Genomic DNA, 25,000 nt, shown 5'->3' with positions numbered 1-25,000 from the left:
TTCCAATTTTAGTATATGTGCTGCCGAAGCGAGCACGATAATTATCTTTCTGATTGACTTATTTTGCTCACCATAATACCCTCAAGTTCTAGCCACGTCATTGTAATGGCAAGATTGTCTTTTTGATGGCTGCATAATATTCCATTGGATGACCATCTATTCTTAATTCACTTATGATACATGCAGTTATAGTAGAGTGAAATAAACATATCATTTTACGATTCTCTGAACATATCTTTTAATTCAGAATTTTTGGGGTTTTTTTATTTATAAAGATTTTATTTATTTATTTGGCAGGGAAAGAAAAAGAGCACAAACAGAGGGAGCAGCAGGCAGAGGGAGAGGAAGATGCAGGATCCCCACTGAGCAGGGAGCCCAATTCGGGACTCGATCCCAGGAACATGGGATCATGACCCGAGCTGCAGGCAGGCGCTTAATCGACTCAGCCACTCAGGCATCCCTAATTGAGAATTTTTGAAAAGTGAGAATGTGAGCTCTTGTTCACTGACTTTGATCTTTATTGCCTGAAAGAGTGACTGAAATTTCCTCAAAACACTGATGATTCTAAAGTCAAGAAGAATATATAAGGTTTCCATTTTGAAAATTCCAAGATTACATAAAACAAAATATGAGGCAAATTTAAAGATAGATTAGACAATAGTGGTGCTCCTCCTAAAGGAGCCTGATGTGGCAGGAACATCCTTCAGACACCAGAAGATCAAAAGAAAAAAAAAAAAACTGATAAATAAGAACTAGATGGAAAACAGAAGTTATGGCTGACCATAAATTTATCTTTATTCAGATTATGATTCTTGAACGAGCATCAGTTGTTTAGACTTGGTTTAAGCCATGCTTAATTAGAACACATACAAAATGATTATTTCTTTTGATTAGAAAGCAGAAAATTCTGCATTGCATTTCACCATATTTACTAATTATATTCTGATACGAACTTCTAAATGCAAATAGCTTTGAAAGTGAATAAAATAAATTCCAAGTGACCAGCCCTGCCCTCTTGTAGGACAAGCTCTGTGATGCCGCCTTCTTTTCAGCACATGCCCCTTTGCTGGCTCATGGCTCCCACAGTGATGCGGGCTACAACCCGCGGCACTCAGTTTCAGTTTCAGAGTCCTCACTCCAGTGTGCATCTCGCTTCTCGGCCACCAGTTTGATGAATTGAGAGTGACTGGCATAAAGCTGGAGTTGATCACTAATGTCCACCCATTTCACTTTTCCAGCATCATCGCCAGCTTCTAGGGTAAGGTTATCCATTACCTCACCTGTTACCAAAGAAAAAAAATATCACCAAGAAAAAGTAATTCATTTATTTATTTATTTTCAACATAATTCTGTAGCTTCAAGCAAATGTGGCCTAGTCCATTAAAAACTAGAATGTTCCAAATCTTCGAAATGCCCCAATTTTAATCAAGTTTCTAAATTTTTTAAAGAAAGATTTTATTTACTATTTACGAGAGAGAGAGAGAGCACAAGCAGGGGGAAGGGCAGAGGGACAAGCAGACTCTGCACTGAGTGCGAAGCCCAAAGTCAGACTCGATCCCAGGACCCTGAAATCATGACCTGAGCTGAAGCCACTTAAATGAGCCACCCAGGCACCGCTCCCCAAGTTCCTAAATTTTAAGTAGAGGCACAAATAAGAAAGCTTTTCTCTTTAAAAAGTAAGAATATCAGCCTTTAAAAAAAGAGTTCTATTAAATAAGTATGAAAACTTATGTCAAAATAAATTCTAGAGGGATTAGAGATTTAAATGTATAAAAAATAAAACAATTATTGGCAATTCATTTTACACTATTAAGGTAAGTGGGCCTTTCTAAGCATGACCCCAAACCAGAAATCATAAATGAAAATATTTATAATTGTATTTACAAATAAATATAAATATATTAAAATAATATACTTATCAAAAAATTAAAAGTAATGCTGCTCTTTCACTATTGTACATTCATTACATATGAATGTAAATGGCATATTTCTGTAAGAAAATCTGCCAATGCTATCAAGAGCTTTGAAAAAGCAAATGTTCTTTGATGAGCATTTATTCCCCAAGTATCAGGGTGTCTCTTACCCAGTTTAATAAACATAAGTCAGTTTACCTGTTTCATCATGGTAGTTCACAGCTTCTGTCTCCATCCATGCATTATCAGTGTTTCGAGGATCATCAACATATCCCTTATATATCTATTTTTAAAAGGAGGCAGAAAAAAAGTATAGAATGAAACACAAATGGGGTGAGATGTGTGTTACCTTCATTAGAATCAGAAATGTAAATATCCTGTTGCAAAACAGTGTGCATAAATAGGAGGCAATAATTACGCATTTATTTAGGATCAAAGAACAGCAACTAAGGGTACACAGATTTGGGTAGCAACCCACTGTCGCACTAGGGAGCAAAGTCAGGGTTTTTTATTTTTTTACTTTTATTTTTTTTAAGATTTTATTTATTTTGACAGAGAGAGAGCACAAGCAGGAGGAGCGGCAGAGGGAGAAGAAACAGGATCCCCGCTGAGCAGGGAGCCCAACAGGGGGCTCGATCCCAGGACTCTGGGATCATGACCTAAGCCAAAGGCAGACGCTTAAATGACTAAGCCACCCAGGTGCCCCGATTCAGGCTTTTTTAAAGCTGGAAAGAAAATGCTTGAGAAGTTGTTTACAAGGAATTCTGACTGGCGTTGGTACAGAAAACCAATCGTGGCTGAATATAATCGGTTGTTGAGGCTATCACTAAGCAAGTCTGTTCTTTAGCAAGTTGCAGGTGTTTGTGTAGTCTTTGGAGTATTTGTGGTTTGGCCCAGTTTAAAAGTTCAGGGCTCCACCTGGTGAAGTGCATAAGGCCCACCTCCCTAAAGGCCTCTTAGCTCCATTTTAAAAGCCCTTGACATCACTGACTCCATTATTTCACCTTTCATAAAGAAATGTAAATATCACAGAACCTTTCATGTAGCATTCTATATGCTTGTTTTAAATTTCCCAGGAAACAATATTGTCTAGAACCATTTGAGTCAGCTTTAAAATTCACAAAACCCTCAGGGCATCTTAGGTGCCTCAGTTGGTTAAGGATTTCACTCTTGATTTCAGCTCAGGTCATGACCTCAGGGTTGTGGGACTAAGCCTGGCATTCTGTCTCCCTCTGTCCCTTCTCCCACATCCCACTCCCTCATGCGAAAATAAAAAATTCACAAAACCCTTAACTCCACAGACTTTAATTTCATAATTTGGGAATTATGAAATTCCCAGTCACATTTGGGCCATATGACTTTTTTAAAGGCTCTATAAGTATTTTTCTGTTTTAGTAATTTCTATAATTTTCAGTTTCAGACATACAAAGATTCTTTTAGTTATAAAGAGATCTATGAATAAATTTGGTAAAGACTAATATTTAAGCTCTTAATACATGAAAAGATTTGGATCTAGCCATCTAACACAAATGTGACCAAAAACCTGAACATAAATAAGAAATCCCAATTCTAGAAAGGAAACATAGCAAGTGGAACAAAAGCCAGCATAAAACAGAAGAAACTCTGTAGTACTTTTTCTTATCATTGGTACACATATATTGATGTGTACTTTTTTTTAAATTACAAAGCGTATGTAGCCAAAACAGAGATAAGACTTAAATGGTTATCCACCAAAGAAACTCTGAATAACATAACTTAGAATGTAAATGTCTTTGTAAACAGCCAAATTCATATAATTTTTTTTTAAAGGTTCTCTGATAGATGGGTGAGCTCAGGGTCACATTAGCTCACATGTAGTCCAAAGAAAAACTCAGAGGAGAAAAATGTATTCTAATGTAATTGACTAACATTGGGCTATAAAACTTTAAGCAGAACTGTATTTCGGTGAAGATCTACTGAATTTAAGTTGTGTTTAGGAATATGTATTTCAAATACACAGGTAATTCACTTTATTCAGAGAATAAACTACCGGATTTCCAGGTGAACTTTTAAATAATTTTCACTCATCCATGGGGCTAAGTCCCTTCAGAGGAACCACCTTTTCTTACCACTAGATGTTCCTGGCTGAAGAGCTTGTGCAACTGTTCCTCTAATTCTCTCTTTTCCGCTCCAGATTTCTGTAAGGAGTTGAGAGCTTCTTCGCCAAACTCTCTTTTAAGTGTAGCACTAATCTTCTCTCCAGGATCCACCATCCCCTAAGAGTCACATTTTAAGGGGAAAAAAAGTAATACACTTTAACTCATGCAACAAATATTTACTGGGTGATACAGTAAACATTGTTCTAGCTGCCCATAATCATGATCCCCATTCTCCTGTGCTATGTTCTTCTATAAACCATTTGATTCTAGGAGAAGCAGCCAGTCAGCGTATCCCATTTATTTGACCACAGTAATTGGTTCAAGGTTAGCCTATGGTAAACTGAGCCAAACAGACCTCTTTCCTGGTACCTTCCAAACTCAAGCTAAGGGGGAAGGCCTGGAGGCAAGGAAGAATACATCAAGCTAATATTTCCCCATTGTTCATTCCAATCCATTTTTGTCCTACAATGGAAAAAACCATTCTTGCAGATAGCAGTATATGTATAAAGAGTCGTCCTCTTACCAAACTATCTCCATTTCATAATATGGCATAAAATATAAAATCCTCTACTGCTAAAAAAAATTTTTTAATGTAAAAAAAAAAAAAAAAAACTGCTGGCAGCACCTGGGTGGCTCAGTTGGCTAAGCCACTGCCTTCAGCTCAGGTCATGATACTCGGGTCATGGGATGGAGCACTGTGTTGGGCTCCCTACTCAGCGGGGAGTCTGCTTCTCCCTCTGCCCCTGTCTAACTGTCTTTCTCTCTCTCTCTCAAATAAGTAAACCTTAAAAACAAAACAAAACAAGGGGCGCCTGGGTGGCTCAGTGGGTTAAAGCCTCTGCCTTCGGCTTCGGTCATGATCCCAGGATCCTGGGATCGAGCCCCACATTGGGCTCTCTGCTCAGCAGGGAGCCTGCTTCCTCCTCTCTCTCTCTGCCTGCTTCTCTGCCTACTTGTGATCTCTGTCAAATAAATAAAATCTTAAAAAAACAAAAAATTAAAATTAAAATTAAAAATTAAAAAAATACCTCTGTTGCACAAACACTCGTTTTACTTTTTTAATAATTTTTTTAATTAACATATAATGTAATATTAGCCCTAGGGGTAAGCTCTGTGAATCACCAGGTTTACACACTTCACAGCACTCACCATAGCACATACCTTCCCCAACGTCCATAACCCAACCGCCCTCTCCCTAACCCCCTCCCCCCCGCAACCTTCGGTTTGTTTTGTGAGATTAAGAGTCTCTTATGGTTTGTCTCCCTCCTGATCCCATCTTGTTTCATTTTTTCCTTCCTTACCCCCTAAGCCTCTAACTTTGCCTCTCAACTTCCTCATATCAGGGAGATCATATGACAATTGTCTTTCTCTGATTGACTTATTTCACTCAGCATAATACCCTCTAGTTCCATCCACGTTGTCACAAATGGCAAGATTTCATTTCTTTTGATGGCTGCACAGTATTCCATGTATATATATACCACACCTTCTTTATCCATTCATCTGTTGATGGACATCTAGGTTTTTTCCATAGTTTGGCTATTGTGGACATTGCTGCTATAAACATTCAGGTGCACGTGCCCCTTCAGATCACTGCATTTGTATCTTTAGGGTAAATACCCAGTACCATGATTGCCAGGTCGTAGGATAGCTCTATTTTTAACTTTTTGAGGAAACTCCATGCTGTTTTCCAGAGTGGTTGCAACAGCTTGCATTCCCACCAACAGTGTAGGAGGGTTCTCCTTTCTCCGCATCCTCACCAGCATCTGTAGTTTCCTGACTTGTTAATTTTAGTCATTCTGACTGGCTGAGGCGGTATCTCATTGTGGTTTTGATTTGTATTTCCCTGATGCCAAGTGATATGGAGCACTTTTTCATGTGTCGGTTGGCCATTTGGATGTCTTCTTTGCAGAAATGTCTGTTGATGTCTTCTGCCCATTTCTTGATTGGATTATCTGTTCTTTGGGTGTTGGATTTGGTAAGTTCTTTTATAGATTTCGGATACTAGTCCTTTATCTGATATGTCATTTGCAAATATCTTCTCCCATTCTGTTGGCTGTCTTTTGGTTTTGTTGACTGTTTCCTTTGCTGTGCAAAAGATTTTAATCTTGATGAAGTCCCAACAGTTCATTTTTGCCCTTGCTTCCCTTGCCTTTGGTGATGTTTCTATGAAGAAGTTGCTGCGGCTGAGGTTGAAGAGGTTGCTGCTGTGTTCTTCTCAAGGATTTTGATGGATTCCTTTCTCACACTGTGTGGTGTAAGGAAATGGTCCAGTTTCATTTTTCTGCATGTGGCTGTCCAATTTTCCCAACACCATTTGTGGAAAAGACTGTCTTTTTTCCATTGGACATTCTTTCCTGCTTTGTTGAAGATTAGTTGACCATAGAGTTGAGGGTCTATTTCTGGGCTCTCTATTCTGTTCCACTGATCTGTGTCTGTTTTTGTGCCAGTACCATACTGTCTTGGTGATGACAGCTTTGTAATAGAGCTTGAAGTCTGGAATTGTGATGCCACCAACTTCGGTTTTCTTTGTCAACATTCCTCTGGCTATTCGAGGTCTTTTCTGGTTCCATACAAATTTTAGGATTATTTGTTCCATTTCTTTGAAAAACATGGATGGGATTTTGATAGGGATTGCATTAAACATGTATATTGCTTTAGGTAGCATAGACATTTTCACAATATTTGTTCCTCCAATCCATGAGTATGGAACATTTTTCCATTTCATTGTGTCTTCCTCCATTTCTTTCATGAGTACTTTCTAGTTTTCTGAGTACAGAATTCTTTGCCTCTTTGGTTAGGTTTATTCCTAGGTATCTTATGGTTTTGGGTGCGATTGTAAATGGGACTGACTCCTTAATTTCTCCTTCTTCTGTCTTGCTGTTGGTGTATAGAAATGCAACTGATTTCTGTGCATTGATTCTATATCCTGACACTTTACTGAATTCCTATACAAGTTCTAGCAGATTCGGAGAGCAGTCTTTTGGGTTTTCCACATAAAGTATCATATCATCTGCAAAGAGCGAGAGTTTGACTTCTTCTCTGCCAATTTGGATGCCTTTAATTTCTTTTTGTTGTCTGATTGCTGAGGCTAGGACTTCTAGTACTATGCTGAATAGCAGTGGTGATAATGGACATCCCTGCCGTGTTCCTGACCTTAGCTGCAAAGCTCTCAGTTTTTCTCCATTGAGAATGATACTCGCTGTGGGTTTTTCATAGATGGCTTGAAGATATTAAGGTATGTACCCTCTATCCCTAGTTAAGAGTTTTGATCAGGAAAGGATGCTGTACTTTGTCAAATGCTTTTTCAGCATCTACTGAGAGTATCATATGGCTCTTGTACTTTCTTTTATTAATACAAACACCCATTTTAAAATACCACTTCAAATATACACTGACATGAACGTAAAAATATACACTATTCCTGATGATATTATAGAACTTCTTTAAAACTACAAGAAACAGTAAGTAATAAAAGTTATCTTTTTTTAATGTCTAAAGTTATCAGAATTCAACAAAAGAATGCTCTCAGTTTTACTCGGACTTGGAGTAGAGGTTAAATTCTGAAAAGGGATCCACCATTTATGAATACCTACTTTATGTCAGATGCTTTATCACTAGTAATCCCATGAAGTAGATGTAATTATCTTTATTTTAAAGAAAAGGGTTTGAACTCCAAATATTCAGCTCAGAGTGGAAAGACCAGGATACAAGCCTATGTCTAACTCCAAAGTCCATGTTCTTTTCCAAAGGTTTTATAATTAGACTCAAATTCTAACAACTTTGATGCATCATCTTACACTTGCTGTTGACAGTGAGACTTCACTGCAGTGAGGAATGACGAAAGAATTCCTGAAGTGGGGAGGGAGGGAAGATAAATGAAGGGTAAAGATCCACACACAATAACCTTGCAGCAAATGAAGCAACTAAGAAGGACTTAAAACATTAATTTGATTTAATTTTAATTCTTACCCCTGGGATTGCCCATTCTCCACAGTCTTTCCTTTTTATTGCCACAAACTGTAAGATGTTTTTCCCAGAAACGGGGTGGGTGATTTTATTTCCACTACTATCCCTTTTCCACCTATAAATAGTAATAGAAAATCATAACTGATTTAGAGCAAAGAAAAGGACCTGTCTCAAGCTTAAAACAAAGTTATAAAGATATATTTTTCTTTATAACAAGACATATATAAGTTTACCTCAAATCAGCTAGTTTTACCAAAAAATTATTTTGTAATAGAAACACTCTGTATTTATGAACCAAGCCGGGTATCTACTTTCCATAAAAGATACTGTATTGTCTGGAATAAAAATTCAGAATATAAATATTTTTTACTACTTAAGTACTGTCAAAAAAAGAAGTTTAAAAGCTGAACAGAATTTAGAGACGGGGCATAAACTTAAAAAATAGTCCAAGGACATTTTTTAAGAATCACAAGTAGTATATGGGCAACTAGGTGGCTCAGTCAGTTAAGTGTCCGACTCTTGATTTCAGGTCAGGTCATGATCTCAGGGTCATGGGATTGAGCCCCACATTGGGCCCTGCGCTCACTGCAGAGTCTCCTTATCCCTCACCCTTTGCCCCTCCCCCTGACTCTTGCTCACTCTCTCAAATGAATAAAATCTTTTTAAAAAAAATTTTAAATAGATAATTCCTTTCAGAATGCACTTCTTCTAACCATATCTTCTTTGCCAGAAATGCTGATACATCTCCCCTTTCCCTTCTCTACCCCCACCACAGCCACCCTTAACACCCAATTTTAAGAATTATTCTAATACGAACTTAGGCAAAGATAAAGACTTTGAACTTCCAGTACTAAACCAAAAAAGAAAGCCTAGTATCTAATCACTGCATGGCATTAGATTCGATGAAATAAATGAGGTGGGTTTTTTTTTTTTTAAGATTTACTTATTTATTTATTTTTTAAAGATTGTATTTATTTATTTGACAGAGAGATCGCAAGTAGGCGGAGAGGCAGGCAGAGAGAAGAGGAAGCAGGCTCCCCAATGAGCAGAGAGCCCAATGCAGGGCTGGATCCCAGGACCCCAGGATCATGACCTGGGCCGAAGGCAGAGGCTTTAACCCACTGAGCCACCCAGGCGCCCTACTTATTTATTTATTTAAGACAGAGAGACAGACAGGGACAGAGGCAGTGGGAGAGAGCACAGGCAGGGAGGAGAGGGAGAAGCAGCCTCCCACTGAGCAGGGAGCGCGACATGGGGCTGGATCCCAGGACCCTGAGATCATGACCTGAGCTGAAGGCAGACGCTTAACTGACTGAGCCGCCCAGGTGCCCCTAAAAAAATGAGTTCAAATACGAGTTTCCAAATTTTTTAATATAGTTGGCTGACTACCAATTCCATCCCATAATTCCTGCCTTGAATGAGCTCATAGTCTAGCAGCAGAGCTAGACATGTAGGTGAATAAATTATAAGACAGAATGACAGTTTGAGGAGTAAATAGAAATGAAAGAACAATTAGTACAAGACAGCATCAATTTTTAAGGATGCCAGACACAGGCATAACATGAGGAAGAAACAAAGGTGTAAAATAGTATGTAGGTAGAGTCTGGCTGTATGGCCATCAGTAGGGGCAAGAGGTGTGATGAGGCTGGAGGAGTAGGCAAAGAATTAAACAAGGTCAGCTGCTTAGAGAGCCAGAGAATATTTTTATGTAGAGTAAAGCCATAAGCAGCTGGTATTTTAGAAAGTTCACTCACTCTGACAAAAGTATGGAGGCTGGTTTGGAGGGAAGCAAGACTGGAGGCTAGAAAAGTGCTAACCATGATCCAGGTACATGATGATGAGGATAGGACTGAAGGCAGACATGGTAAGAACAGAGAGAGCATGGGTTTTACTTTTATCTCTTAAAACCCATTTATATACCACTTATTATATACCTGATATTGTTTTAAGTCTTTAATGTATTTATTCATTTAGACCTCAAAACAACCCTATAAAGTAGCTGATTACCTTTACTTTACAGACAGATGTGGAAAATGAGGTACAGAGAAGTAGATTAAACTTGTCCAAGATTGCAGGGCTCATAAGTGCTATAAACCAAGATTTGAACCCAAACAATCTGCTTCCAGAATCTGCTCTGTCAATCACTACACTATTTACTTCAATCAAACAAACACAATGTTTACACTAATTAGATAAGAGGAGGTGGTAAGAAGGTGAGTGATGAGCTCTCCACTCCTGAACATTTACTAGCACCTACCATACAGCACATTCAAGGAGCTGGGAAAACAAAGACCAACACAGTCCCCTGCTGCTAAGCCAACCAGCCAGTCCTGGCTGCAGCACAGGGAAGAGAAGCAGAACAGACGGAGAGATGCTGCCTCCCAGGCCAAGACAGGACCAGCCAGATGATGACCAGCATGCACGGCACACTTACATTCTGATTTTATCCTGAAGGCGCTCACTTAAGGATTTTAAGCAGAATAGATTCTTACTTTGTTCTTTTATTACCGAATACACTATTACCAAATTTAAAACAAAATTTCTTGATACAATGGAAATAATGTATCATTTTCCTTAATGAACCTCATTAACATTTCTTAAATACCAATGATATTTCTACATACTATTGATATTCCCTCCCCACTTCTGATAGCCTATACCTTCCTGTCTCACCAAAACTAGAAAGAAAATGTTAACACCATTAACTTTTGATCTGATTTTATTCACAATAATATATTAAAGCTTCCCATCACATTTTCATTTTAAAGGATCTAAAGGAATGTCGGATAGTTGTACACGCAGAATCCCAGGAGAGGCACCTGGGAAGAGAAAAATTTAACACTTGCACTGGAGAGTATGGACAAGAACATTTGTGAAATTCTATACTATACAATGCTGTTCTGAACCATGACGTACTTGAAAAAAAAGGGAATGGAATCTTTAAAAGTGACCAGGTGACTCTTAGGATTACTCATTAGTGAAAAACTGGTATAAAAGAGAACACGCACAATATCCGAAAACAAATATCCCTGATTCAAATTTCAGATCTACAAGATTTAGGTGAGTCACTTAACCTCAGTGAGTCTTCATTTTCAGATTTACCAAACAGATAGGTTAATACCTACTTTGAGGAGTTTTGTGAAAAACAAATGGACAAACTAACTTCCTACATTCTTCTCTTCCCTCCATTTCTACTGCCCCTCCTCAATTTAAAGGGACTCATTGGTTAACAGATCCATTACCGAGGCAGCAAAGAGCATCAACCTAACAGCACACCTGAAAGCTAGACTCTGCCACCTGTGGGCTCTTTCACAGCCGTGGACCATCTCAAAGCCTTCAGGCGTCTCATTTGTGTAAGGACAGAATTAAGCTCAAAATGTCTATTATTTTGAAACAGTGCAACACAATCATCACATACACTCCCGTATATTTGTTCCACCAAAGATAAAAATAAGCTAATGAGAAGCTAACTTTCAAGTCTCTAGATTCCCTCTTCTTCCGAGCCCCTTATTAGCATTCCTGCTTCAAATGTTTCACACCTTCCTCATTTTAGCTAGTCTCAGCAAAACTGGAAAGAAACTGATACTGTCATTAATATTTTTTACTTACATTCATTCATTAATAAAAATGTATTAACTCTTCCCATTTCATTTGAACCATAAAGCTTCTAAAGGAATTTGAAACTGATAGGTAGGTTGGCAGGTAGATACGTAGGTAAGCAGATAGGGAGGGAGGTGGACTGGCAGGTGGGTAGGTGGATAGATGGATGAAAGATAAGTATGGGGTGGGGTGGGGTGTGGGGTAAGTATCTCTTTTGACAGGAGAACTGAAAGGGCAAGCAGGCAAATAAGATGGGACAAATATCGGTGCCTCTTCCAGTAACTTGAAAATAAGGGAAATAAGCTACTTTCCTAGAGTTAAACTATGAAATCATATTCTTAGATCAGAGAAAAAGTCTCCTGAAAGAAAGAAAGGCCCTCAAAATATCAAAACTAAAGAAGTAAAAATATTGAGGGTATTTGCATTATTTAAAGGGAAGTAACAGGGGCACCTGGGTGGCTCAGTGGGTTAAGCCTCTGCCTTCGGCTCACGTCATGATTCCAGGATCCTGGGACTGAGCCCCATGTTGGGCTCTCTGCTCAGCAGGGAGCCTGCTTCCTCCTCTCTCTCTCTGCCTGCCTCTCTGCCTACTTGTGATCTCTGTCTGTCAAATAAATACATAAAATCTTGAAAAATATAAAATAAAGTAAAAAAAATAAGGGAAAGTAACAATTACATGTGAGAAGGGAATTGGTAAGTGAAGACATCCTAAAAATAAAGACATTAAAAGAATGACAGAGATGATACAATATTCCAGATGTGCTGGAAAGATGATCCCTACGGAGACAGTCAAGTACATATAAACACTGGATTCACCTACCTTCTTTATTCTGATTCATGCTCACCAAGGGGCCTTCTGAATATAATCTGGCTTACCAGACAGACCTCCCTCAGGAAGAGAATGCCTGTCCCCTGTTCTGAAATCTTCACTGGCTCCAGTTCACACTCCTTAACTCTGGCATTTAATATTCTCCACAGTAAAATTGCACAAAAATTAAAAAAGCTTAATTACCCACTATTCTACAAAAATCTGCTTCAACCAAGCTGGTCTTTTCACTGGCCCTCAGTACTCAGATACTACTACAAGCCTTCTTCTTGGCCCTCCTGCTGTCCCCCTATCCAAGCTTCAAGCTCAGCTCAAGTCCGCCTCCTTAACAATGCCTTTCTTGGGTGCTCCAGTTTACCATCGTCATGACCCACATCTAATCTAACGGGGGAGGGGGGCATAGGAGGAGAAGGAGAGAGAAGAATTTAAGCAGGCTCCATGCCCAACACAGAGCCCAATGCAGGGCTTGAGCTCAGGACCTGAGATCATGACCCGAGCCAAAATCAAGAGTCAGACACTTAACCTACTGAGCTACCCAGGCACCCCTCACCTAATTTTCTAAAGCATCCTGTTATCACCCACATTACCTGACATGTTTTCTTTTTTTTTTTAAACCTTGACATGTTTTATTTCATATTTTTCATCTTGCAAATGAAGCCACAGCTCTTCCGTGACAGGGAGTGAAACTTAAGATTCTTTTACTTTTTTATATCCTCCAAAACACCTACTCAATTCTATGAACAAAGAGATGTTCAGTAAATACCAGGTGAGTTAACTTTGTTCAGATAATGCCTAAAACTATAGCTTTACACTTCTATCAGTATGATTTCACATGAAGTTCTTTTAAAATACAGATTTCACAAGTATACCTATATACACAGATGTATATATACAATCACACATACTTATGCAAGTATACATTATATATACACAAGCATACATACATGCGTATATGTAAACACGTGGTTACAGTCCGTATTTCTCCAATCACTTGGCTCTGCTACTGAAATGTTTTCATTCTTACCTGGTTATGATGGGATCTGCAGCATGATTTGGGCCCCATCGCCCCAAAAGCCCCCGGCCAACCAGTCCTGTCCGTCCTGCAGGATTTCTGGGACAAAAAATGTAAAGTCAATTGAATGTGTCCATCTTTTTTAACGTAACTTGATATGGCCCAGAAGAAGGCAGTAAGTACAGTAAGAGGGAAATAATATCTCATCTCAAATCCACTAGCATTATCACATATCTGGCACTAAAATTACATATTTCCTTACACTGTTATTTAACTTTTTTGTGTGCATGTCTGAGCTCTAAGCTTGAACCAGGAGGAAGATCTCATTTTCAAAGTTGTTCTCAATATGAGAACTTTTTCAGTTTTCATCTATATTCCTAAATTTAAGCCAGCACTTTTCTGGACTCGTACAACAGGGCAAACGAATGGTCTGTACCTAGTCATCATCTATCTCTACAATAGTGATGATTTATCTTTCAAGATATCCACCCTCATCTTCACTTTCTCACCACTCCCTTTTCTTAACTCCCATCTCATACAATCCTTCTCACAAAATAGTTTTGTTACTTTTTTTAAATTCATTTTTTTAAGTAATCCCTATGCCCAATGTGAGGCTCAAACCCATAACCCCAAGATCAAGAGTCACACATTCTTCCACCCCTATTTTTGTTACTTTTAAAAGTCCATTTATTCTCAGTGGGTTCTGGATGTTTATTACCAATAATATATATTTTGTAGCATATAATGAGGTAGTAGTATTATTAAGGGTTTCAATATTTTTAAAGAAAACAATTTTATAAAAATGCCAACTTACTGTTTAACCAAATAACACAACCCAATGTTAAAAAATCTATCAGGTAGGGGCGCCTGGGTGGCTCAGTGGGTTAAGCCCCTGCCTTCGGCTCAGGTCACAATCTCAGGGTCCTGGGATCGAGCCCCACATCGGGGGGTCTCTGCTCAGCAGGGAGCCTGCTTCCTCCTCTCTCTCTACCTGCCTCTCTATCTACTTGTGATCTCTCTCTCTATATCAAATAAATAAAATCTTTAAAAAATAAAAATAAAAATGAAAAACCTATCAGGTAAACATGGCAACACTCATGCGTAATTTTATTCCAGTCATTATTCCTTAAATGTTCAACTTTCATTATGTACCAGTAAAACACTGTAACCTACAGTCTTACCTTATTATGATTTTATCTTTTGTTCTCCCAATACATGAAGGTAAATAAACAAAGGGGCCAAATTTTCCCTACCGTCCGTCTCTTTTTATTCTGGTCTTCCCTGTGACTATTATTCCAGCTGAATGAGTTTTGCTATTGTTTTTGTACTACGTTCTGAAATATTTCAGCAAGACTTACAAATAAAGACAAGACACCTGGCCAGGTGACAACAGTTTTACTTTTCAGGCTCACAGGGGGAGGGACAAGGCGGCCAACAACTATGTTTTATTCCATGTAACCAGACACCCCTGAATAAAAATGATCAAAACCACTATTAAGAGAGAGAATGTTAGATTTGTAGATGGCCAAGCCTCTAACTTGTACATCAGAAACTATGGAAAAGACACATAGACTATCCTGTGGCCTGAGAAGCAGAAAAAGTTGTTTGCAGTGAAAGAGAAATAAATGCAACATGTAAAGAAAGCAGAGATGGATTTTCAATTCCACCCTTTCCTAAAGTTAGCTGCATTTATGCTTCAGGCTCCTTGAGATGATCCTATCAACCTAAAGTTCTCAGGCAAGCTAAAATTGTTTCTATTAGTCAGACTCTTGGCTAAAACAATATGCTATCTTGCCTTTGCTGCCTTTCCTTTTACATGGGTATGTATCTTTTAACATATATCTTTTAATATATTTTACCCAGAAAAAGAACCCAAGGAATAAGTCAAATGCAATATTAAATTAAATATTATTAAATATTAAAATGCAATATTAAAAAGATCCAATAAGAGGCGCCTGGGTGGCTCAGTGGGTTAAAGCCTCTGCCTTCAGCTCAGGTCATGATCCTGGGATCGAGCCCAGCGTCGGGCTCTCTGCTCAGCAGGGAGCCTGCTTCTCTGCCTACTTGTGATCTCTGTCAAATGAATAAATAAAATCTTAATAAATAAATAAATAATCAAAAGATCCAATAACACAGAAAAGTGAAGCTATGACCAAAGACTGAATTTAGCAAAACGGAAGGACCAGGTTATGGTAAGAGGAGCACTATCACTGCCTTGTCCTTGAGGAACTAAGAATACAAATCACACTTTTTCAAAGTAAGAAGGGTGACTACAGATCTCTGCTCTTTTTTTGTTTTATTTGAGGCATGCTAATTTTCACAGTTCTTCCTAACTTTTTTAAAGTAATACCTACACCTAATGTGGGTCTCCAACTCACAACCCCCAAATCAAGAGTCACATGCTTTACTGACTGAGCCAGCCAGGCACCCCTCCATTCTCTGTTCATTAACTCAATTATTTCCACCTTCAAAGTGGAATTACAAAAAAGTGCATTCAAATCCTGCTTCTCCCACTTACTGTATGCAAACTACTTACATTCTCTCTCCTTATCTATAAATGGAACTAAAAATATCCACCCACAGGGTTATTGTAGTGTTTTAATTAGATCACACATATAAATTCTTCTGTACATTGTCTGGCACATACAAGCACTCAATAAATGTTAATTGGGTTTTCTACCCTTTGAAGACCCATTATTGTAAGATATCCATCCCCAGTACCTACCTGGGTCTTCCATTTTCAATTTCATACAAACCATTCTGGCTCTTTCTCTCAACATGCCCATCTTTTTCATTAAACTTGGGAGAGAAGTTACTTTCACTGGAATGAGAATACCAAAGCAAAATAAGAAATAATGGCCTAATACTACCAAGAGCTCACTAATGCCAGTCAATCTGTTATTTATAATAAAGTATGCCTGAAACTTAATTTTTTAAGAGCCAGTTTTCATTTACAAATCCATCCTTCAAAATAGGTTCTTAAAAAGTGTTTACCGAAACACCTTATAATACAAGGATGTGTATTATAACCCCTCTAGGAAGGACTATGCAGAAAATCTGCAGCTCCTCCCACATGCTACAAAAAAAAAAAAGTCTACGTTACTATTAGCAAAGAGGAATTGTCTGTGGGCACAATACAGCAACTGGTGGTTCCTATGTGGTCCCCAAAATAAGACCCTTTCTGATATCTTGATGTTTTTACTGTCTCAAAGTAATTTTAATTTCCTCAAATATATACTAGCTAATATTTTCATCAAAGTAAACCCACAAAACAGTGAATTTACCCTAAAACTTCATAACAACTATAATGTTGACTAAAATAGATATATGATGGAAATGTTCTAAATCCCGATCTCCATGGTAGAGCCGTATAAACATAAAATCATTCTGAGCTATAGAAGCATACATAAGAAATGTGCACTCTACTGTATCCATCATTCCTCAATAAAAATATATATATATATTTTTTAAAGATTTTATTTATTTATTTGACAGACAGAGATCACAAATAGGCAGAGCAGCAGGCAGAGAGAGAGGAGGAAGCAGGCCCCCTGCTGAGCAGAGAGCCCGATGTGGGGCTCGATCCCAGGACCCTGAGATCATGACCTGAGCTGAAGGCAGAGGCTTTAACCCACTGAGCCACCCAGGTGCCCCAATAAAAATATTTTTAATGTAAATGTAAATAAACTACTTCCCTCACCATTAGGAAACCAGTGACATAATTGCATTGATAGTGAATAGTTGTACAGCACTACATTGTTCATAGGCAGTTCTGACCTAAGTTTTGGGTTTTTTCTTGCTTTAATTTCAGTAAGTGAACAAAGAAGTATTTGTGCTCTATTATGGAAATAAGTTCCAATTTGAATGATCAGACATTTTTTCAAGACTTCTAACCAATCTTCCATCTAAGAGAAAAATAAAACGAATTAAATGGTAAAATCATGAAATTATAAAACCAGTGTTACAATGCTTTTGGGACTCCAGAAACTCACCATTGGGGGAAAAAAGCATGAAACTAATCATAATTGAAATATTAATGTTAGTAATAAAGCTTGGCTTAGATGGTGATATAAATTCAACTCTTAAAAAATAAACTGAATGAAAATGTAAGAAAATGTATTCAGTCTTCCTCTGTTTACACTATATAGCACCCTTGCTGACACCATTAATTTCAATTGTATATGATGTATATGTAAAATACTCTAAAATGGGGGAAGTAGAATTCCCTGAAGCTACTGATATCTCCACAAGTTGGCTTCATGATTAATAATCCAAGTACTATCACGAAGTTACAAGTACATCTTCAGATAAAATTAAAAAATTGTAGGTCAAAATCAAGTCACAGCAGTAAGACCATGGTAAAGTTCAACCTAATGAACTAACTAGCAACAATAATTTTTTACTTATCTGGTTAATAATCCCTTGAGAAGCATTTATAATAAATTGGCCCATTAAATCAAATTCATAAAACTGTTCTAAAACCAGGGTAGCAGTTTAGCAGAGTGGTTAAAAGCATGAATCCTAGGAGTCACGTAGAGTTCAAGTCCAAGCTTCACCATCTTCTGGCTCTGTGACCAGAGCCAGTAAAGGGCAACCTTTCTGTGCTTCCATTCTTTGTGTGTTTTTTCTACAAAGCAGAAATAACAACCCTGTCTTCCAGAATAATTATAAGAATAAAATAATGCTTATAAAACACTTAGTGCAATACTTAGTTCATAGTTAGTACATTAAAAAGCTCTATCATTATATTCATTAAAAGAACATAAACATAAAATGTGAATTGATGTACTTCCATGAATTTAGTCAAAGGATTTTTGCTTGAGTGTTTGTTTTCTTCTCTATCCTTTATCTATCCCTTTTTTATTTTTGTCCCACTGCTCTAATTTTATCATCCTCCTGTTCTTAGTAATCTGAAAAAATTCTGAAAAATATTTTCACTACTTCAAATACGAGTCTAGCTATGGTGGAAAATAACCACAAAAGATATTCTACTGATAACCTAAACAGAACAAATGAAAATAAGTACCACCACTTGCCATTCTATAAAACTCCACAGTAAAACAGATTTACTTTTTTGGAAGAATCATCATAAAACCCCCAAAAGAACAGCAAACATGGATTGTCTTGCTTTAGTAAGAATTCAAGTCAATGTGGAAACTGAGTTCTGCAAAGTCAAACACTAGGTAAAAATAATTTTTCAACTCTGTCAAAATGGTAACTTACAAATACAACCATTCTCTTCACCATCTTACACCCAGCTACCAGCTAATGCCAGCAAATCTGCTCACCTGATCTGAGGATCTGCCCACCTCGGTCCTGCCAAGACAGAAACTGCAGTGTACTCCACGGGATTATAGTCTTGCCACTCAACAAACCAGCCTACTTTCTCATTAGGAACCAGGCTGCGTTGGACTTTTGAACCTGGGTAAGGAGATGTCCGAGCCTTGTTGTGGAAATTCTCTTTGGCACCATTAGAAGTAGACATGATGTTTGAGCTAAGATGAAACCCACAGGATAAAAATGTGTTTCTGAAAAGAAAAAAAAATGTTTTACATAAATACCAAAAAAAAAATTACAAATAAAGAACCTAACTCAAAGACCCAAAAACATACTTTTCAATTTCAAAGTATACAAGTCTAACATCTATGAGAAAATTATTTTCAAATATGAAAATTTTTAAAATATTGCCGAATTTTATTAATTGGAACCAACTCACTGTATTTCTTTTAGCTGAGAAAAAGGGACAGAAGCTTACTTTTTTTAGCACAAAAGTTGGGGAAGTTTGTTATGAAAATTCAACCATAAAAACAAATGTGAAAGACTTTTTTTGAAAATAGTCTGTAGTCTAACACATGTGTAAAATGTATGGCAAAAATGGCACAAAAAAGAACAAGAAAATGGAAATACCTGTTTTAAGTTCTTACATCGTACAAGAAGTAACGTAATACTACGGAAAGTCAGACTATGATAAATATACGAATTCCAAACTGATGACAGCATCCCTGCCCTGTTCTCACAATATCAATGATCAGACAAACACCAGCTGGTTAGGGTGGTGAAATAAGTCAATATGCTGTGTCTTCTTGTATCATACACTGGTAAGTACACAGTCATCATTTCTGAGGTATTCCTTACCAGAATGTATGACCAGAATCGAAAGCATGCGGAAATAATAGAACAGAACCAGGTCAAGGGACAGCTTGCAAAATAAATATGTGTACTCTTTCAACCGGTGACAACATCATGAAAGACAGAGGAACTCTTCCAGATAGATGCAGACTAAAGAGACATGAAAACTAAATGCAATCAATGATCTGGGATTGTTTCTTGAACCAAAAAAGGAAAAAAAAATTTTTTTGCAAGACAGTCGTGAAATTTGAATGGGGTTATATAAATACTATTATTTTTTAAAGAATTTTATTTATTTGTCAGAGAGAGAGAGAGCACAAGCAGGGGGAGCAGCAGGCAGAGGGAGAAGCAGGCTCCATTGTGGGGCTCAATCCCAGGACCTAAGGATCATAACCTAGGCCAAAATAACAGATGCTTAACCGACTGAGCCACTCAGGCATCCCTATAAATAATTTTAAAAGGTGATGCAAAAACCGTATTTATTTACTCCTGACAAAAAAACACTTGGGAGACAATGGCTTTGTTGGTGAATTCTATGAAACATGTAAAGAATTAACACCAATCCTCCTCAGATTCTTCCAAAAAAACTGAATATATCCAAATTTTTTCTGTGATGCCACCATTATTATCCCGATATCAAAGCTAGACAGAGACACTACTAGAAAACTATAGACCAATATCCCTGATGCATATCGATGCAAAAATCCTCAACAAAATAAGAGCAAACAAAATTCAAGAGCACATTTAAAGGATAAGATATGATGACCAAGTGAGATTTATGGGAATGCAAGGATGTTGAAACATACAAAAATCAGGGACACCTGGGTGGCTCAGTCAGTTAGACCGCTGCCTTCAGCTCGAGTCATGATCCCAGGGTCCTGGGATGGAGTCCCGTATCAGGCTCCTTGCTCGGCAGGGAGCCTGCTTCTCTCTCTGCCTCTGCCTGCCACTCTGTTTTGCACTCGCACAACTCTGCTGCGCACTCTGACAAATAAATAAATAAATAAAATCTTTAAAAAAAAATACAAAAATCAATCAACACAATACACATTAACAGAACAAAGGAAAAAAACACATGATCATCCCAACTTATACAGTAAAAGTCTGCCATAATCCAACACCCTTTCACAATAAAAACATTCAAAAAACTAGGAATAGAAGAAAACTACCTCGAATAAAAAGCAAAAAAAAAAAAAAGAAGAAGAAGAAGAAAAAGAAGAAAACTACCTCAACATATTAAAGGCCATATACAAAAAGCCCATTTTTTGGTGTGATAGTGAAAGACTGAAAACTTCCCAAGATCACAAAGAAGGGACCCCAAACAGTTCCTTGAAAACAATCTTGAAAACAAAAAAGTTGACGTGTCATACTTCCTAATTCCAAAGCTTACTACAAAGCTATAGTAATCATAACAGTGTAATACTGGCATAAAGACTGACACACAGATCAATGGGATAGAATGGACAGCCCACATATAAACCCTCACATAAACAGTCAAATGATTTTTGACAAGGGTGCTAAGACTATTGAACAGGAAAGGACAGTCTTTTCAACAAATGGGACTGGGAAAATTAGATATCCACATGCAAATGAAGATGGTCCCTTACTTTATAGCATATGCAAACCCTAATGCAAAACGGATCAGAGACCCAAACATAGACCTAAAACTATAAAACTCTTAAAAGAAAACATAGAGGGAAAATTTCATGTCACTAAACTTGACAATGATTTCTTGGATATAACCAAAAGCACAGGCAACAAAGAAAAATAGATAAATTGGACTATAACAAAATTAAACACTTCTGGGCATCAATAAGCAGTCACTGGTTTTAGATATACCCTCACTTCACCTGGGGTTCCAAGTATTATAAAAATGAAGAGTAACTGGGGTGTATGGTCGGTTAAGTGTCAGACTCTTGATTTCAGCTCAGGTCATGATCTCAGGGTCCTGTGATGGAGCCCCTCCTTAGTGCTGTGCTCAGTGGGGAGTCTGTTTGAAGACTGTTCTTTCTCCTTCTCCCTCTGCCCTCTCCCCCCATTCACACACAATCTCTAAAATAAATCTAAAATAAAATAAGTAAATCTTTAAAAAAAAAAAAGAGAGAGAGAGTAACTGGTAAGCAATTTTACATTGTTCTAGTGACATCTATCAAAAATAGCACTTGTAACTTCCAAAGAATATAGTTTGGTTTTTTAACTTTGAATATTTATTAATTTTTTTTAATTTTTACTTTAATTGGAGTTTGGTTGACACATGATGTTATATTATAAAAAGCACAGATGTGAATCTTCCCTCCCAAATCCCACTAAAAAGAGATAAAGATGTACAAAAGGCAATAAAATCCACAGCAGGGGAGAGAATAGAACACCACCACTGAATAAGAGATTGTAACCAACTCTGAAACACTGAAAAGAAATTTAAAAATTAAATAAAAATTTAAAAAAAAAGAGATTGTAACCAATTTCAGGTAGAAAGTGGATGGGTTCATACTGACCTACAAACCAAAATACAACAAATTATATTTGAGAATATGCACAAAAAGCTGGGTGAGAGATGCCATTCCTAAAAGAGGTGGCCTGGGGCGCCTGGGTGGCTCAGTGGATTAAAGCCTCTGCCTTCGGCTCAGGTCGTGATCTCAGGGTCCTGGGATCGAGCCCCACATCGGGCTCTCTGCTCAGTGGGGAACCTGCTTCCCTTCCTTTCTTTCTGCCTGCCTCTCTGCCTACCTGTGATCTCTGTCTGTCAAATAAATAAATAAAATCTTTAATAAATAAATAAATAAATAAATAAAAGAGGTGGCCTGAGTGGTTTCAAGCTTGAACTAATGGGCCCAACTGTCCTAAGTGGGCAGTGGGGCAATAACTATGGAAATCAGTCACCTTCCTTCCCCAAATAAAAAGTTGGCATTAGTTATATCTGCCCCTGGAATAAAGCCATAAAGTTAAAATGGAAGACTAGAACCCCTATTGTCAAATATTGGTGTTATAGAATACAGCAGCAATTTAGGCTTAAAATCACCACAGTTCACATAAGGATATACAGTTAAGGCAGCTATGCTCAGCAGAGAATTCGCTCCACTAGTGTAAAGCCTGGAAGGGGAAGGTGAGCATTCCCAGCCTGTGCACTGGCCACCTGCTCACACACACTCACCTGAAACCTTCCAGTCTATGTGCCAATGTTCTATCCCATTTAGAGAAAAAAATGTCTATTACCTACATTAATCAAAATATAAACCAATAACTGGTGTCCACCAGATGTTTAAGAAAAACAGAAGGAAAAAGGACTGAAAAGTAACAGGACCATTGACACCTAACAGTTAATTCATGAAATAGAAGATAATTTATTTTAATTATCATTTTTACAGATTCAGAAGTTTTCATATCCATAAAATACGAAAAGGCCGCTATTAAGAAGAGCAATTAGACTGTGAAGTGTGTAAACCTGGCGATTCACAGACCTGTACCCCTGGGGATAAAAATACATTATATGATTATTAAAAAATTATAAAATTTAAGGGGCGCCTGGGTGGCTCAGTGGGTTAAAGCCTCTGCCCTCGGCTCAGGTCATGATCTCAGGGTCCTGGGATCAAGCCCTGCATCCAGCTCTCTGCTCGGCGGGAAGCCTGCTCCCTCCTCTCTCTCTCTGCCTGCCTTTCTGCCTACTTGTGATCTCTCTCTGTCAAGTAAATAAATAAAATCTTAAAAAAAAAAGTTTAAAAAAAATTAAAAAATTAAAAAAAAAAAGAAGAGCAATCAGAGAAAAAGAAGTTCTTGTCAAAATTGGCAACTCAATAGAACAGATGACACAATAGATGAAGTCTGAATTAGTAATCTGGAAGATAAATTTGAGTAAAATCTCTAAGAACACCATACAAAAAAGACAAACGAATAGAAAATGAGAGAAAAAAGAACCAAGAGGTTCAATCCAGAAGGTCCAACAGTTATCACAAGAGTCCCAGGGTGGGGGGAGGAGGGAGACAGGACAAAAATGGGGGGAGAGGGGGAACAGAAGAAAATTTCCTTTTGCTCAAAGTAAACATGACATGCCAAACGAGAAGAATTTCCTGAAAACCATTCCTAGAGACATAAAACTCGTTCGTTACTCTGTACCTAGCGTAGTATCTAGGACCTCGTGTTTACTGAACAATGAATTAAGAGGGGGGAAAAGAACAATATAAAAGTAGGAGGCAGTATGCGATACCATAAATCCCTAAATTTATCCACGGGTAAAGAGGTAGAAGGTAAATATATTTTTAAAACTAGACGTGGTAGGGAGGAATGACGACTTATACTTTTCATTTTACACCATTTATACTGTTCACATCTTTAAACTATATGCATGTATTAATTTTAATCACAATGTTTTAAGTACCAACCGGGGCGGGGCGGGTGGCACGGGACACCACCACAACCGAACAAGTGCTATTTAAACCCTCGGAAAACAGTAATACTTGTGACTTATGGAGGATGGCATATTTCAGCATCAGAGACGAAGAAAAATTATTACCACCATTTTTCCTCAAAAGGTAAATAAAACATTTTGGAGCCTTTGTGAAAACATGAATACCGCGATAAAAACTCAGGATGCAAGCGAAGCCTACAGAATCCGCAGGACTGGACGCTGGCTCCACCCACAACCCAAAGACTCAGAAGGCAGCACTACGAGAGAAAATACCTGCACACCGGAATGCTGCAACAGCCCGAGGACTTGACAGTCACAGAGGCCAAGGCCACAGAAAGAGACACTGTGGCTAAAGTCTTTCCCAGGATGCGTTCAGCCATCAGCTGCCCGCGGGCGGCTTCGCGGAGCGAGGTCACGCTTAGCTGGGGCCACAGCCTCGGTCCGCCCCACGGCCCCAGGTATCTAGCGGGCACTAGGACCGGGCCGCCCTTCGGGGAAGGAGTATCTACTCCTTTCACAAAAACACACAAGACCGGGAGCTCTCCCCAGATAATCTCCCGCTGGCACCGGTGAGACAAAAGGAACCAGATCCACCGGCGACGCGGACGGTACCAGCGCCGGCGGCCGCGGAACTGCGACGCGGGTCCCGTGACTTTCCGCGTCCGTAACAGCGCTTTACAGCCGCGCCGTAAAGCAAGAACAGCGCCGGCTTCGCGGTGCTCTGCTTTTTCGACCTCCCAGTGTGCGCAGGCGTACTTGGGGTGGAATGGGGGAACTGTACCGAAAAAGCGCCCGAAAAAGGAGAAAGTGAAAGAAGAAGGGGAGCTGGAACGGGAGAAATGGGGAAGGAAAGAAAAGTGATTGAGAGAAGGTTGTTTACCTATTTTTATTTCTGTTTATCGGCAGGAAGGAGTTACAGGCCCCTCACGTAGTGAACAACGGGTGTCCTAATCCTATCTGAAGAAGTTGGTGGCAAAAGAGGTACTTAAGAGGTTTGCAATCCACTTAAGG

The 25,000-nt window shown here is 38.4% G+C and overlaps 1 protein-coding gene across 2 annotated transcripts; it reads right to left on the bottom strand.

Moving 5' to 3' along the window:
• Positions 1–223: 223 nt before the first annotated feature.
• Positions 224–24,673, bottom strand: NUDT9 (nudix hydrolase 9). Of its 2 annotated transcripts, XM_080797660.1 has the most exons (8): positions 24,263–24,673; positions 18,747–18,986; positions 16,184–16,279; positions 13,471–13,557; positions 8,024–8,135; positions 4,022–4,168; positions 2,112–2,196; positions 224–1,280 (listed from the first exon to the last, which is right to left on the bottom strand). In XM_080797660.1, exons 1-8 carry the CDS (start codon positions 24,367–24,369, stop codon positions 1,096–1,098), a joined length of 1,059 nt encoding a protein of 352 aa, XP_080653786.1. In that variant the 5' UTR covers positions 24,370–24,673; the 3' UTR covers positions 224–1,095. The 2 variants fall into 2 exon arrangements, with proteins under 2 accessions (XP_080653786.1, XP_080653787.1); XM_080797661.1 differs by lacking the exon at positions 16,184–16,279.
• Positions 24,674–25,000: the final 327 nt, after the last annotated feature.

The sequence above is a fragment of the Martes martes genome, assembly GCF_963455335.1.
Source record: "Martes martes genome assembly, chromosome: 2".
Lineage (NCBI taxonomy): Eukaryota > Metazoa > Chordata > Mammalia > Carnivora > Mustelidae > Martes > Martes martes.
The sequence above is the reverse complement of the archived record's forward strand: the minus strand, read 5'-3'. Positions and strand labels throughout refer to the sequence as shown.

What these genes read in the sequence shown, in the direction of transcription:
- NUDT9 (XM_080797660.1), bottom strand. Translation starts at nt 24,369, where the DNA reads ATGGCTGAACGCATCCTGGGAAAGACTTTAGCCACAGTGTCTCTTTCT. An exon ending in GCAGATCCCATCATAACCAG is followed by an intron (nt 8,136 to 13,470) that starts GTAAGAATGAAA and finishes TACTATTTATAG; the next exon opens with GTGGAAAAGGGATAGTAGTG. An exon ending in GAGAATGGGCAATCCCAGGG is followed by an intron (nt 4,169 to 8,023) that starts GTAAGAATTAAA and finishes TGTGACTCTTAG; the next exon opens with GGGATGGTGGATCCTGGAGA.